Below are 13,028 nucleotides of genomic sequence, written 5' to 3' on the forward strand. Positions count from 1 at the left end.
ATGTCGACTGAAAACAAGTAAAAATAAAGATCAAAAATTTAAAGATGTAAATAGTAACTGCAAAACAGCTACCTTAATGTCACACAAAACGGAAAAAAGCAAATCTTAGTGTTGTTTTTATTTGCAATTTTTGACTAAATTTCATAATTCGTATCTACTGAATAAAAAATTATTATTTATTACTGATGGCAGCAACAAGGAAAAACAAAGAAAAAGATTTTGAATGAAAGCTATTAGTAATAAGTATATACGTATAATATATATACTTTGTCAATGTTGCACAGATTAAACTAATGACATAATAATAACTTAGGTATTATTAATCAAATACAAAATTTTACAAACCTAGTCTTCTACCATGCAAATATTATTTTAAATGTTTTCAATCTTGACGTCATCTAAATCTGGTCTTCTTGATACTATATTTGCACTTCTAGTATTTTGTTTGGGATACTTTTGCTCTACAATCCTTTCATAACATTATTTTACAATTTATTCTAGCTTTATGTCGGATTATTTTTTTCTTTCTTTATTATCTCCAATGATTTCAGTATTTTTTGCGTTTTTAGTGTTTTAATGCTTACAGTATGTTCATATATTTCTTAACATTATTCTCTTCTAGATTTCTTAGTTGGTTCGTTTAGTCCCTCAATAGCCGTGTCTTCCTCTGTTACATTTATATGTAACTCCGATGTCTGATCAAAACTTGTTGACGGAGTATTCTCTTCTGAGCGAGGTTTGTCTTTAATAATTTTATTCCAGGAAAAATATTTAAACAACATGGTTGCCCAACATTCACAGATTGAATTGAGACCGAAACCGGCATTATATCTTACATCGGTTTCAAACATATAGTATAAACTTTTATTAACTTCGTAAGTTATTGGTTGAAATACATTTATACTCGATGAAGGAAAAAACACTATTTTGAATGGATTTCTCCTAATGTCTTTTAAGGGTAAAAATTCCTTGCATTTCTTAAGGAGTAAAATCACTTTATCGTTTTTTCCTGCTTTTCTTTGATGTTCGTCCACACGCTCCATAAAAAAGTCTTTGTACCATAATTTGAACATTTCTCGTTTTTCTGACAAATTTATTTTTGACTTCAAAATTTTGTTGTGATATTTGTTGTCCAAATATCGGACAGTTTCTTCATTTTCATATTGATAAATAAAATAAGGTGGTAGTTTATTACTACCTGTGGCATTTATACAAAATATACCAATTAGTTTGTCATTTCTAAATTTGTCTATGTTAATGTGAGTTTTTGTGTTAGCTTTCTTCCTGTCCACAACTATTTTCCAATTAAAAGACACTTTAACCATACTATAAATATTATCTTCACTAATATTTTCCCTTTTACGCTGCTGATCGAGTTTTTGAATAAATTGTTCAGCTTCAATTTTTCTTTTGACAGATATGTCTTTACTCCAATTCCAACTCTCAGGTACCTTTTGAAAATTTTCCGTTATAAATTTTTTAATCCATGAATCTCTCGTCTCGTCTGATTCTGATAAATTCTTCTGTTCTATAAATTTTTGTGCTTTATTCTTAAACATAGCCACAGGAACATTTTGTTTCAATGTAATCTGTTTTGTTATCCATTCAAGTAATTCTTTTTTTATTATATCATACTGCTCGCTTCGAGAATTTTTACTTGGACTTGTTTCTTCTTTCGCTTGTCGACTTGATCCTGGATTGTTACTTTCAAGTGTATCAAAAGTGTTTTTATTGGTAGGATCACCGCTAAATTCAGCCATTGAAATATTGTTGTCTTATTTCCACAAAATATTGATGCGTTGTTGAGTCGAGGGAAATTTTGCTTACGCACTTAACTAATACATACAGATATATTATATAATATACAGTTTTTTATAATTGAAAATTATGTTAATAATTATTATTAAAATAATTTTTTTAAAACAACTTTATATTTATATACTGTGTGTTACTGATTTAAAAGACACTCCGAAAACTTGTGCTATGCGATGTGAGCTTTTGAAGGATTGAAAATATACTAGCAACTGAATCGTTCTTGTAGTTAATTGCTCTTGAGAAGGACTTTCCAAAATATAAATGTAAATCAAAATATTATTGAACAATCGTTTATCAATCGTCTCACTGACAATAATATTTTCTTATTTCTTATGTTTACTGTTTATACGTACATTAACATCGGCTAAAATATTTATATTACTTATAATTTAGTAACATGATAAAGTTAAAGAAGAAAAAATATGAAACTATGTTAGCAAACTATGCATTATACATATCTTTTATAATAAACCTCATTAATCCATTTTATAAATTACTTTTAACGTGCGGAGTTATATAAATAAAGCATAGACCAATACTACATTTTCGTCAAAATATAAGCAATTTTTTTCTTTTCGAAAAATTTTTGGAGATGCATTATTTTGAAATAGATTATTTTTTAATATGCCAGTACAATGTATTTGCTATTTCTTGATTCTTCATAATTACATTTTGGTTATTCTGTTTTAATGTAATTTTACAATTTTCATTTTTCGTAATTAGTATTAATATTGCACATAATAAACATTTAAAAGATATTGTTTTGCGTTTATAATTACTGTTAAATTAATTTATTTAATTACAATAATTTTTTTTATAAATGTACATTAAAATTATCACAAATATATATGTATACATATAAACATGGAATAACTTATTAATAGATAATCATAATATATAACTTTTAAATTAAATACTTTAATTTTCTAAAATCAAAGATTCTTAAATCGTAATATAATTGCGATTATTTCAATATGTCATTATTATATAAAAATATGTAATTTGTGTTTGTTTGTATAATGACATTACACACATAAAGTCAATATCAGTTTACTTACACCATGCAATGTACATCAGTTTTCAACTTATAGCATTATACGAGTACATATATTAAATTTATTAAAATTATTATATTTAAATTTTCTCACATTTTTTTAGGAAACATTTTTTTTTAATTTACAAATTTTATTACTTTACACAAGACATAGAAACTAAAATTTTATAAAAAAAAATTATTGCTTGTATCCTTTTTTTTAATAAAATATGAGACGAAAGAGTGACAATTTTTTCGAGTGGATTTATTTTCCAAATTTCTGCTCAAAATATATAAACTATTTCAATTTAAAATAATCTCTGAATGACCTTTTTATTTACATTATTAAACATGCACACATATATGTATATATATTATATATTATATTGATGTCATTATTTGTCGATTACCATACAAAGATTTGTTATTTCTCTTTTCGACAGATTTCCGCAATTATCGATAGTACGACGCGGCGCGCGCGATAGTTTCGTCGACGCGACGCAAGATGACGGCGAAGCGTGGCCGTGCACCTGTGGTGACAGCACGTGTTATAGCTGAGTGGCGGTTTGGTTATCGGAAAAGTGAGTATAATATCGAAGTGCTGAGTGTTTCCGCTCTTCCCTGAGCGTCCGATGTGACTGGCGTCCCGGTGATCATTTGGTGTACAGCGAGACGCGGCCATACCGGCGTTTACGAATTACAGAGGCGGACTAGACGCCTGTTTACGCGACGCCAGCACGTGAGTCGCCGATGATCTACCATAACAGTCCTTCGGGATCGGCACTTAACCTTGACTACCGCTTCTCGCGACAGTCGATAAATCGCTCGTCCACGATTGTTGTGCGTTACGCGAGCTTTTTTAAGGGCGAATTCGGGAGGGCAATTTCGCGGAATAAATGTCGGGGATGGAGTATCGGATGTGGATTCGCGATCCCGGTGACGCTAACCTTAATCTCACCGCCAGATGATCCGTCTCGATAAAATCGTAGCGTTAGTCGCGATCGTGGCGACTAGAATTATCGTCACGACGATTTCTTTGTGAATTTTAGCAACATTATTATGACGGGGTAGTTACTTGCATATGTTTGAAATCATTTTGATAATTTCTCATTCGGTTCGTTTTGCTTCGTATGGTACGTTTTCGAGGTTACGCGCGCAAATTTCTACGCGCGCGCGATGGCGCATTATTGTCTCTGGTCGGAGGTCGTTACTGATTGTATGAGCGAAATCGAGAAATATCAACACAGTAGATATATATCTAATATTTACGTTCGGGTCGTGCATTTGAATGTTATATTAAAGAGAATTGGATAAAAGAGGTTAAGAACGCTTAACCATTTGCATTTCTCTGCTTTCTGGAGTTTGCAAATAGCTTTTGCTATTAGAAGAAGAGTGTAATCGCATGTTATAAAATATCAGATTGAATCACGAGATATTTCAAAACTTCCGTTGATACGACCAGGATTGCGATTGACTGCCATATCACACGGAAGTTTCAAATTTCACGATCACATTTCAGATTCCGACTCGCGATTACGATCTGAGATTCGAGTTGTAGAGCTTTTTTTCACACATATACACACACACACACACACACACACACACATTTTTCTTAAGCAGTATTTATTTCACAAGAACGATTTTAGAGCATATAGAATTTAATATATGTATAATTTATATAATGAGAAACATATTTCCAAGTTATTTTATATGATTTGTACAACTTTGCATCGAGACATCTCTTCATGTGTTTTCAAATCATTAAATATTATATTTTATTATTTGACTGCTTTTATGATAATTTAATACGATTGATTATAATAATTCAATACGTTAATTATGCTAATTAAATACGATAAAACTATATCGTTTTCGCGACATGATTGCTTTCATATACGTGTCGTGCAATTTGTACAAATATGTAGAATTATCATTTGCGAATTAATGATGTAACATGATGCTGTCCGATTAGATTTTCGATGTCTGTGGCAAAATTTGCGACGATCACAGCATTTCGAGCAAAATTCCTACCTTGTTTCCCAATCTCGATATCGATACATTTATACGTAAATTTTACGAGTCGAGGCAAATGAAGCGTGCCGTGAAACAATGCGTGACATTCCCGTCTGATTAACTCTTTCGTACCGGAAAACTATTTTTACCGCGACATTTACTGTCGTTACGGAATGTAGCACGCGGGCGCGCTGAAGCGAGATAAAAACGTGGAATTAAGAATTACTAATTGCAATGTATCCAGCATATGAAAGTGGAGCGTGTGTGATGACGATAGAACCTTCGCATTTTAGCGCATTTTCGCTGATTATATGCTGCAAAAAAATAAAACTATTAAAAATATAATTTCTTATACTCTTTCATTAAGAAATCCTTGTAATTTTGTCGTGATAAATTTATGTCTAAAGGCAAAGATTGAAATGTCACGAAATTTTTACGCGGCACGCAAATATTAATATGAAATATCAAACTAGATAAGCCGCTACTGTATAATTTCCAATTAATATTTTCTTGAGAAACGATTAATGTATATGATATGTGTGTTCAGGTACGAGCGGTCGGCAGGGAAGGAATGAACTGTACGGATTCTCGGAAGCTGCATTAGTGTGAGTGTATTTCTGAATATTTGCTTAATTTTTTTCTTGAATTTTTTAATTGCATTGATTCTCTGAAACAATCACACATACCTGAAGTGCGTGTGTGAACTTTCGAAAAAAAAAAAAAACAAAAAAAGAAACAATTGGATATAAATATCGTTTCTTATTCAAAAATTTATTTCGTCGATCATCGAATTAATCGTAAAAATTCTGATCATTCTTAATAGAAACTATAGGTCTTGGAAGGTTAAAAACTCTCTTATAAAATATTTAAATTTTTTCTGTTTATAACTATCTTATCTCTAAGAAGCCGACATATTTGAATAATTTATGTTAATATAATACGGATTATAAAAGTATAATTTTTTTACATACATCTTTATTATATTATAATAAAAACTATTATATATGCACGAAAAAATGTTATTTGAGAGAAAAGAAATAATTTTCTTTAACGCAATTGAAATCAATTTGATACAATTTTATATCAATTTATATCATTGGGTGGGCAGTACGAAATAATACAGACACGCTGATTATGCTGATACGAAACATGTTTATTAAAAATCTAGTATCATTCTCTACGCCTACTACAGTAAATATCACAGGTACACGTTTCTCTATCACAAGATTCTCCGCTCGGTCATTTTTACATATAATAATCCGCGTCGCGTTATTAAGTCGAAACGCGTGCTTTTTGTAATCATCGAAATTATCGCCTCGAGAGATCATTCGTCGTCATTGTTCCATATCTCCAATTTCTTGACCGGTGGAGATACTTTATACAACAACGTTATATCGGCGAGATAATAAAAAGAAAAACATCCTCGATAAAAGTATGAAATAAACAATAGAAAATATCTAACTGTCAAGTAAATTAAAGCTTCAGCCGCACTCGGCCGCGAAAGAAAACTATGTATCGAGATTCCAGTGCTTCCCGACTCTTGCGGAACGTTATTGAGAAGATGTTTGCTACGACGATGTCAGAATGACGCTAAACATGACGTCCGCTGAGTGTCTCTTGAGCAAATGGAACTCCTTAAGTCTAAACGTGTGTCTTGGTTTGTCGCACGTGGGTAGACTCTTCCTTCTTCTCTTTCCTCGCGGTGTTCATTCCGTTCAAATCACAAACGAAATTGCAAGATTGGCGTCAGTCCCCCATGATCTGTTTTAGACCCTTCGAAGGAATCTTCCTTTCGCCGGTTTTGATACTCGACCGATTAGAAACCGGACAGAAATTTACCACGGTCGCCAGATAGGCTCGTTCGGTTTGGCCACTTGAAGAAGACCCTGGTGGCTCTGGGAGACGGCGTCGATGTCGGTTCGTACCGGGGATGGTTGGCTGGACGCTGGTGTCAGCGGCATCGAGTACTCGTCGGAACTGAGTTCGCTGGAGGACGATGGCGAGGATTGTGGCGCGGTCACGTGGATGGTCAGAGGGCCGGTCTTATCCATGGAGTTGAGCTTGTGACCAAGGTGCGTCATTAGTTTAGTGCCGAGGGCGACATCGACACCGGGGGTAGCGGCCAGGCAGCGGCTGACCTCGTTCGCGCAATGTGTGTAACCGGCGCGAAAGCGGTCGGCGTCGATCACTGGATTTGCCGAGAGACGTTGTTGACGTTGAAGCTTGTGCAGATGACGCACCGTCAGCTCCAGAATATCCGCCTTCTCCAGCTTCGCCACGTTCTCACCGTCGCCAGCCAGCGCGGTTACCATTAGATCCTTTAGTTCATCCAAGCAACGGTTGATGCGCGCTCGACGTTTGCGTTCGAGCATCGGTTTCATCACCTGCGAATCGAAACGAACGAATCGCTATAGTTGATGGTTACGGTTAATGAAATTTTCCAAATAAAGATAGCGTTTTACGACGCGGAAAAAATTCACAGAAGTTAATTGTTGAATTAATTGTTAAACGAAATAAAATATTGTTAATTGATTCGAAATTTACGCGGCGCGATTAAAACGTTAACGTTAGACTGTCAAGATGACACTTACCTTTCGATACTGATATGTCCTAGAGATCGGCTGCTCCTGCCCATCGGTCATGATAATCTGCTCGTGCACCTGCATGCTTAATCCTTTTTAGAGCGGGCTCGTACGTCACAATCAAAACTTCACTCAATAACTGATAATTTATCGCGAACGCGACCTCGTCGTGTTATCACACTGATTTGTCAAACTTCGTCGCTATGTGATTGCGAGTCACTTGCGGTTGGCGGAAGGAAAACGTGCGGATAACACGTAAGCCTTCGGTTCGACCTTCGAGTGAACACGAACAGAGCGTGATTGTAGTCGCGGTCGGGCGAGGCTGCAACTTATATAGGCATGAGGCCCCGTGTGGACGGGGTAAGGGGACGACGTGGGCCGCATGGTGGGGAGCAGGCCTTCCGTGGGAACTGTCCGTAGAGGTTGGTTCCCAAGCAAGCACACCACCTGTAAGCGGCAGCTGCCAGACACGCGCCCACACCAAGCCATCGTCACCGTTCCTGCGTCCTTGTTGCACCTAGTCGTGGCGCGGAGTCGATGCTCTCTACCTCCTCGGCTAATCGTCGACGAGTGGTCGTGCCACGGTATGCATGGCTCGTAATCACTCGTCCCTCTCTCTCTCTCTCTTTCTTCCTATCCTTTACTTTTCTCTCGTTCTCTCCGCTATTCTACCTTCTCTGTTTCTCTCTGTCGTTCATTGGCGCTTATTTCCACGAGCGCTCATACGGAAGGACTAGATCTCGACTTCTCTGACTTCTTCGGTTCTTCTCTCCTTGTCTCGAGGCAAAATAGATGAGCTGTCCTTGTTCATCTATAAGGTACAGCTTCTTCTATCATAGCCGTAGCTTCCACGCTCGTGCTGAATCTTCTTATCGAGAATCTACGCCTTTTTCTTCCTTCTTTCCTTTCTCTCGCCGCTTCTTTTCTCTCTCTCTCTCTCTCTCTCTCTCTCTCTGTTTCGCTCCTCGCTTTCTGGTTCTCCCGCTTTGTCGAATGAGAAGCGTGCTGGGCACAAGTCCGGCGCAACTCCGGATCGTGATTGCAATCTCACCGGCTACACAATGTTGAATCGTGTGCCTTGTACCTATGTATTATATGTATATGTATTTCTGTACGCCGTCAAATGGTATGTCGCGATCATTGGTGGCGCGATTGATTGATCATTTTACGCATTAACGCGGAAAAGGAAGTCGCGGATGAGCTCGATAAAACTCGTCGCTGTAAAGGGCTGTATGACAAATTGATCGTTAAGACGGCCGCGCAACAGAGCGATTAATTAATTTTGCTTAAGCGGTGATCCTTTGTCTTTATTTCCGAGTAATAGGCGCGTTTCTGCGAATATCACGTTACGACAGCGAGTGAATGGGATCAAAGAATGAATTTTAATTTAATAACTTGTTTGATAACTAGCCTGTAGAAAAATTCGCTCACTTTATTCTACTAACTGTTGCATGGCTGCTGAGAAACAATTATCTTTATGTGTGTGTTTGTATAATTATTCTAGAATGTAAATTGTTAATTTAAAACTGATTCACAAAGGAAGGAAGAGATTCATTTTTAGTTAATGTGACAGTTTAATGTCGTACACTGTAAGCTTATTTAATTAGCGAAATCTGAGGCTGAGAAAAATATATATATTTTTTTTTACTAATTAATACTATAAAATATACAATTAAAACAAATAAAAATTACAACCCTGAAATTTGTGATACCTCATCTTATTACGCATATGAAAAATCGATATCAAAAATATTATGATAGAACAATTTTAATAGCAAAAAAAGTTTACAATTTCAGTTATAAAATATATGAAAAATCACATTTTTTTCTCGTTTTCGCCTATATTATTATCACACTGTACATGAATGTTTTGGATGATATTTCAGCGGTTCTTCGATTAGACGTAATTATCGGGTGCACCCATAATTACAAGGAACTAAGGAGTAAAAATTCTTTCGGCGCGCGCGGATATTTAAAAAAGATCCTTGCACAGAAAGTGCGAGATGCTTTCATTACACCGTTGTCCGCGTAACCTATCGTCAGCCGGCGAAAATTGGCCGAAAGTGAGATCATGGTTGGACGCAATTTTAATTTTGCTCGTAAAACCGTCCTCCCGGCTTTGGATAGTCATCGCGCGAAACGAGTATCTCGGACGCGCTTGTGCACGTTTCTGCCATGCACTTTAAGATACTAATTTCGGCGAGGCCATTGGCTGAATTATATCCTACACAGCCTACCATGCCTTCTCCTCCTCTTCATCTTCTGTCTTTGCTACATTTCGTGTGTCTCTTCTCCTCGCTAGTCGGGCTCTTCCTCTTTTTTTCTGTTCTTCATCCGCTTGCTTTTTCCTCTACGTCCTCTGTCCTCTTGTATTACTTCTCTTATTTTGCGATCTGAGCGGGATACTTAAACATCGTTCGCACCGAATAATTACGCACGCTCGTTTCGAGTCTCCATCTCCTTCTCGTTCTCTTACGACCCTACGGCGTTTTCTTTTCTTCTACTTGTTCATCCACACTTCGTCATTCTGTTCTTTTTCTTCGTTACTTACATCTCTTCTTGCTACCGACTCTTTTACCAGACTTCCTGCCCCGTCTTTCTCTCTCCCTTTCTCTCTCAATCTTCTACGCATTTTCTTTTTCTATTTTATTTTCTTCCGAGATACTCTTCTCGTGTATCAGTCAATTGCATGTGTCGTTAATAAGTGGCGGTACTTCGATGGCATCTGACGCGATTGCGAGATAATGCTGCTCGTAACTCATTTTCTGTCTCGCTCTTACAACATGATCGAATCTTTTCGTCCTTGTACAATCTCGTGGGACCTAATTAGGGTGATGCGGGGACTTGTTTGAAACGTTGTATGATGTGGATCTAACTACGAAAACCAAGCGTGTTCAGTGAAAGCGGATCAAATATGATTTCTGAGAAATGGCAGATGACACACGAGAATTTCCAATTTCAGTTTCAAAAATTTTTTTAATAATCTTATACTTGTGTTACGTCACGAAGAAATTAGATTCTTTGTAAAATGTTATTGCTTTGTCAAAAAAATTATAGGGATAATTGTTGCAATAATTGAGGATTAAAAATCATTTTTTATTTCAAATATATTATAACATAAAAAGATATAAATATATAATACACATATATTTATATATACTTTGTATTAAAATAATTTATCAACTACAAAAAAATATAATTTATTAAATAAGTTTATCAAAATACAAAAAAAATGAAATTTTAGATATCAGAGATTAAAAACTCTTTAAATATTCAAATACATCTCTACATATATTTATATTCGGATATTTAATCTATCTGCATATTGTCATAGGAAACATGATGAAAATGTATCGTTATACAAAGTTACATCGAAACAGATAGCGTGTTGTAATCGGAAGTTTCGTTTAATATTTCGTTGTTATAACACTCGCACGTTTACCGAAATGCACTTTCTACACGTACAATTGCGATTACATCATTTATCGAGATTGAAAACGCGGAATTGAATAGCAACTTAATCGAGAGTCAAATATTAGGCAAGCTATTCCACTATGAAATTTTGATTTTTCATATTCTTCGTTACGGAATGAATTGATAAATTCAAAAAATTAGCACATAAATGCGTATTAACAAATAGGAAGTTATTTTATTATAAAATTTATTAAGAAATTATTTAATTGTAGAATTTATCCCATTTAGATTGAAAATAATATTTGAAAACACTTTAAGATTTATCTTCGGGAAAATAATAAGATGTCGGAGATAATCTTAGATATTTGATATAAGGATGACTTGATACGTGTATGATCTAGTCTTAAAAATTATCTAGTTTTGGCAACACTGTATTAGTTAACTACAGCAATTAAACAACCGTTTATTTACAATATACTTTTTCTATAATTATTACGTATAATCATAATTGCACACACACACACACCCACACACATATATATATTTTAATATTTTGATTAACGTTTAAATTCTTAAAAATTTATGACACATATTTACTAAAGTTTTCGCGATGATATTTGATTTTATTCTATATTTTCGGCCTACTAGATGCATCCGATTAAATCTGCGCAGATTTTTACGTTATTGCTACAATTATGCAGAATTAAAATGACATTATTTAAAGAATAATTTTAATGTAATGTTATGCGCTCTATCAATTAGTGATCGTCGGGCGCACATGTATGCATGTTTCGAGTGTGTCGACGAACAATATAAAATTGATTTCGTATCACGTGCTCGGCGCTCTTCGCACGTGCTTGCACTGCAGCACGTGACATACGAGAGTTACAATGCGATGGATGGAAGGAAGAAAATATTGTAATCGATTTGAAATCGGTGAAAATAGGTTAGACGAATATCTAAGGAAATATATGTGTGTGTATATGAGAGAGAGAGAGAGAGAGATTTTATACAGCGTTCAAAATGAAAGCAGAATATTCTGCATAATATTATATATTTTATAATGTAAATAATCTATCTTTATAGGAATAATTAACTCATTGCAAGTTATTTTTTTAGCTGTACAATCTTTTTGAATTGCAGGAGAAAAAGAATTTTCAATAATATATATATTTTCAATAATCTTTTATTTTCAAAAAATCTTGTGACATTGTTTTTAAAAGTCTCATGATTATTTTGGACATTGATTTCCGTTAAACAAATTGCACTGAGAAACGTTTGATGCACCAGTTAACGTTGAACAGGTTTTTTTATAATGTTAATCGCGGCCGATAATAACATTTCGTAGCACAGTCGCGCGACAGCAGCAGAATCAATGATTAGTACACGTGGTGCAACGGCGTTCTCGAATAAAGTTCTCGTCGTTGCAGCAATGTCGAGAGCCGACACAGATGCGGCAGCGTATGAATTTTCTCACACTCTTCACAGTCGCGAGGTTTTTACTTTCCCAGGTTCTCTCTCCGGTGACGTGTAATGCACACACGCGTGCGGGGTCGTGCGATCGCGTGCCCGCCTCTGAGACAGAGAGTAAGAGAGAGAAAGACTTATTATAGTAAGTGCACATCAGCTGTCCGTGAACATATGTCACGAGTCGTTTGGCTCGTGCCAATGAAATCATGATCTTCCACTACAGGCTTCCTCTATCCCCCTTGTTATATCCCCGGGATATCAACCACCCTTCATAATATCCGTTCGCACGCGTCGACTCGCTCGCATGTAAATACTTCGAGAAAGCCGAAAGTATATAAGGATCAACACCGTGGACAGGATATTCGCAATAATTAAGGTAATCGTGAGAACGTTGCTTATTTGTCCCCAATGTTAGTTCCATTTCGATGATCGTGGCGAGAAATAACGAGGGCTTGTTTCGGATCACATGTGACACGTACGAAGTAGTATAGAAAAAATAATTGAATTAGTCATCTTTGAATATCGAGTATACTTTTTACAAATTGATGCATGAATTCTGTGTTTTAAAAGTACAATTACTTTGATAGATTATTACAGAGAAGAGTTTATATCTTTCTTATTTCTCTAATGAATCTCTTTCTTTGTATAAAAATATATTAAAGAAATTAGATTAATTGCCTTATTTACCGGTACTAATTAAC

General features: G+C 35.4%; 3 protein-coding genes across 3 annotated transcripts in view; 1 reads left to right on the forward strand and 2 right to left on the reverse strand.

Moving 5' to 3' along the window:
* Window positions 1–608: 608 nt before the first annotated feature.
* LOC140663222 (jerky protein-like) lies at window positions 609–1,760 on the reverse strand. Its single transcript, XM_072887230.1, has one exon. The coding sequence runs from the start codon at window positions 1,758–1,760 to the stop codon at window positions 609–611; it is 1,152 nt and encodes a 383-aa protein (XP_072743331.1).
* A 1,675-nt stretch (window positions 1,761–3,435) lies between these two features.
* The window catches only part of LOC140675925 (tubulin monoglutamylase TTLL4), a 139,182-nt gene continuing 129,589 nt past the window's right edge, over window positions 3,436–13,028 (forward strand). Inside the window, exons 1-2 of the mRNA XM_072910526.1 lie at window positions 3,436–3,587; window positions 5,409–5,466. The gene's annotated coding sequence lies outside the window, so the exon portion shown is untranslated. The remainder of the gene's footprint in view (window positions 3,588–5,408; window positions 5,467–13,028) is intronic.
* LOC140675970 (enhancer of split m7 protein) lies at window positions 5,994–7,734 on the reverse strand. Its single transcript, XM_072910562.1, has 2 exons — window positions 7,453–7,734; window positions 5,994–7,245 (listed from the first exon to the last, which is right to left on the reverse strand). The coding sequence occupies exons 1-2, from the start codon at window positions 7,525–7,527 to the stop codon at window positions 6,697–6,699; spliced, it is 624 nt and encodes a 207-aa protein (XP_072766663.1). The 5' UTR covers window positions 7,528–7,734; the 3' UTR covers window positions 5,994–6,696.

This window comes from Anoplolepis gracilipes, chromosome 2 (genome assembly GCF_047496725.1).
Source record: "Anoplolepis gracilipes chromosome 2, ASM4749672v1, whole genome shotgun sequence".
In the NCBI taxonomy this organism is placed as follows: Eukaryota; Metazoa; Arthropoda; class Insecta; order Hymenoptera; family Formicidae; genus Anoplolepis; species Anoplolepis gracilipes.

Excerpts from the sequence above, each read along its gene's own strand:
- LOC140663222 (XM_072887230.1), bottom strand. The coding sequence starts at position 1,760 with ATGGCTGAATTTAGCGGTGATCCTACCAATAAAAACACTTTTGATACA.
- LOC140675970 (XM_072910562.1), bottom strand. The coding sequence starts at position 7,527 with ATGCAGGTGCACGAGCAGATTATCATGACCGATGGGCAGGAGCAGCCG. Across the intron at positions 7,246-7,452 it reads GGACATATCAGTATCGAAAG|GTGATGAAACCGATGCTCGA; the intron begins GTAAGTGTCATC and ends TTCGATTCGCAG.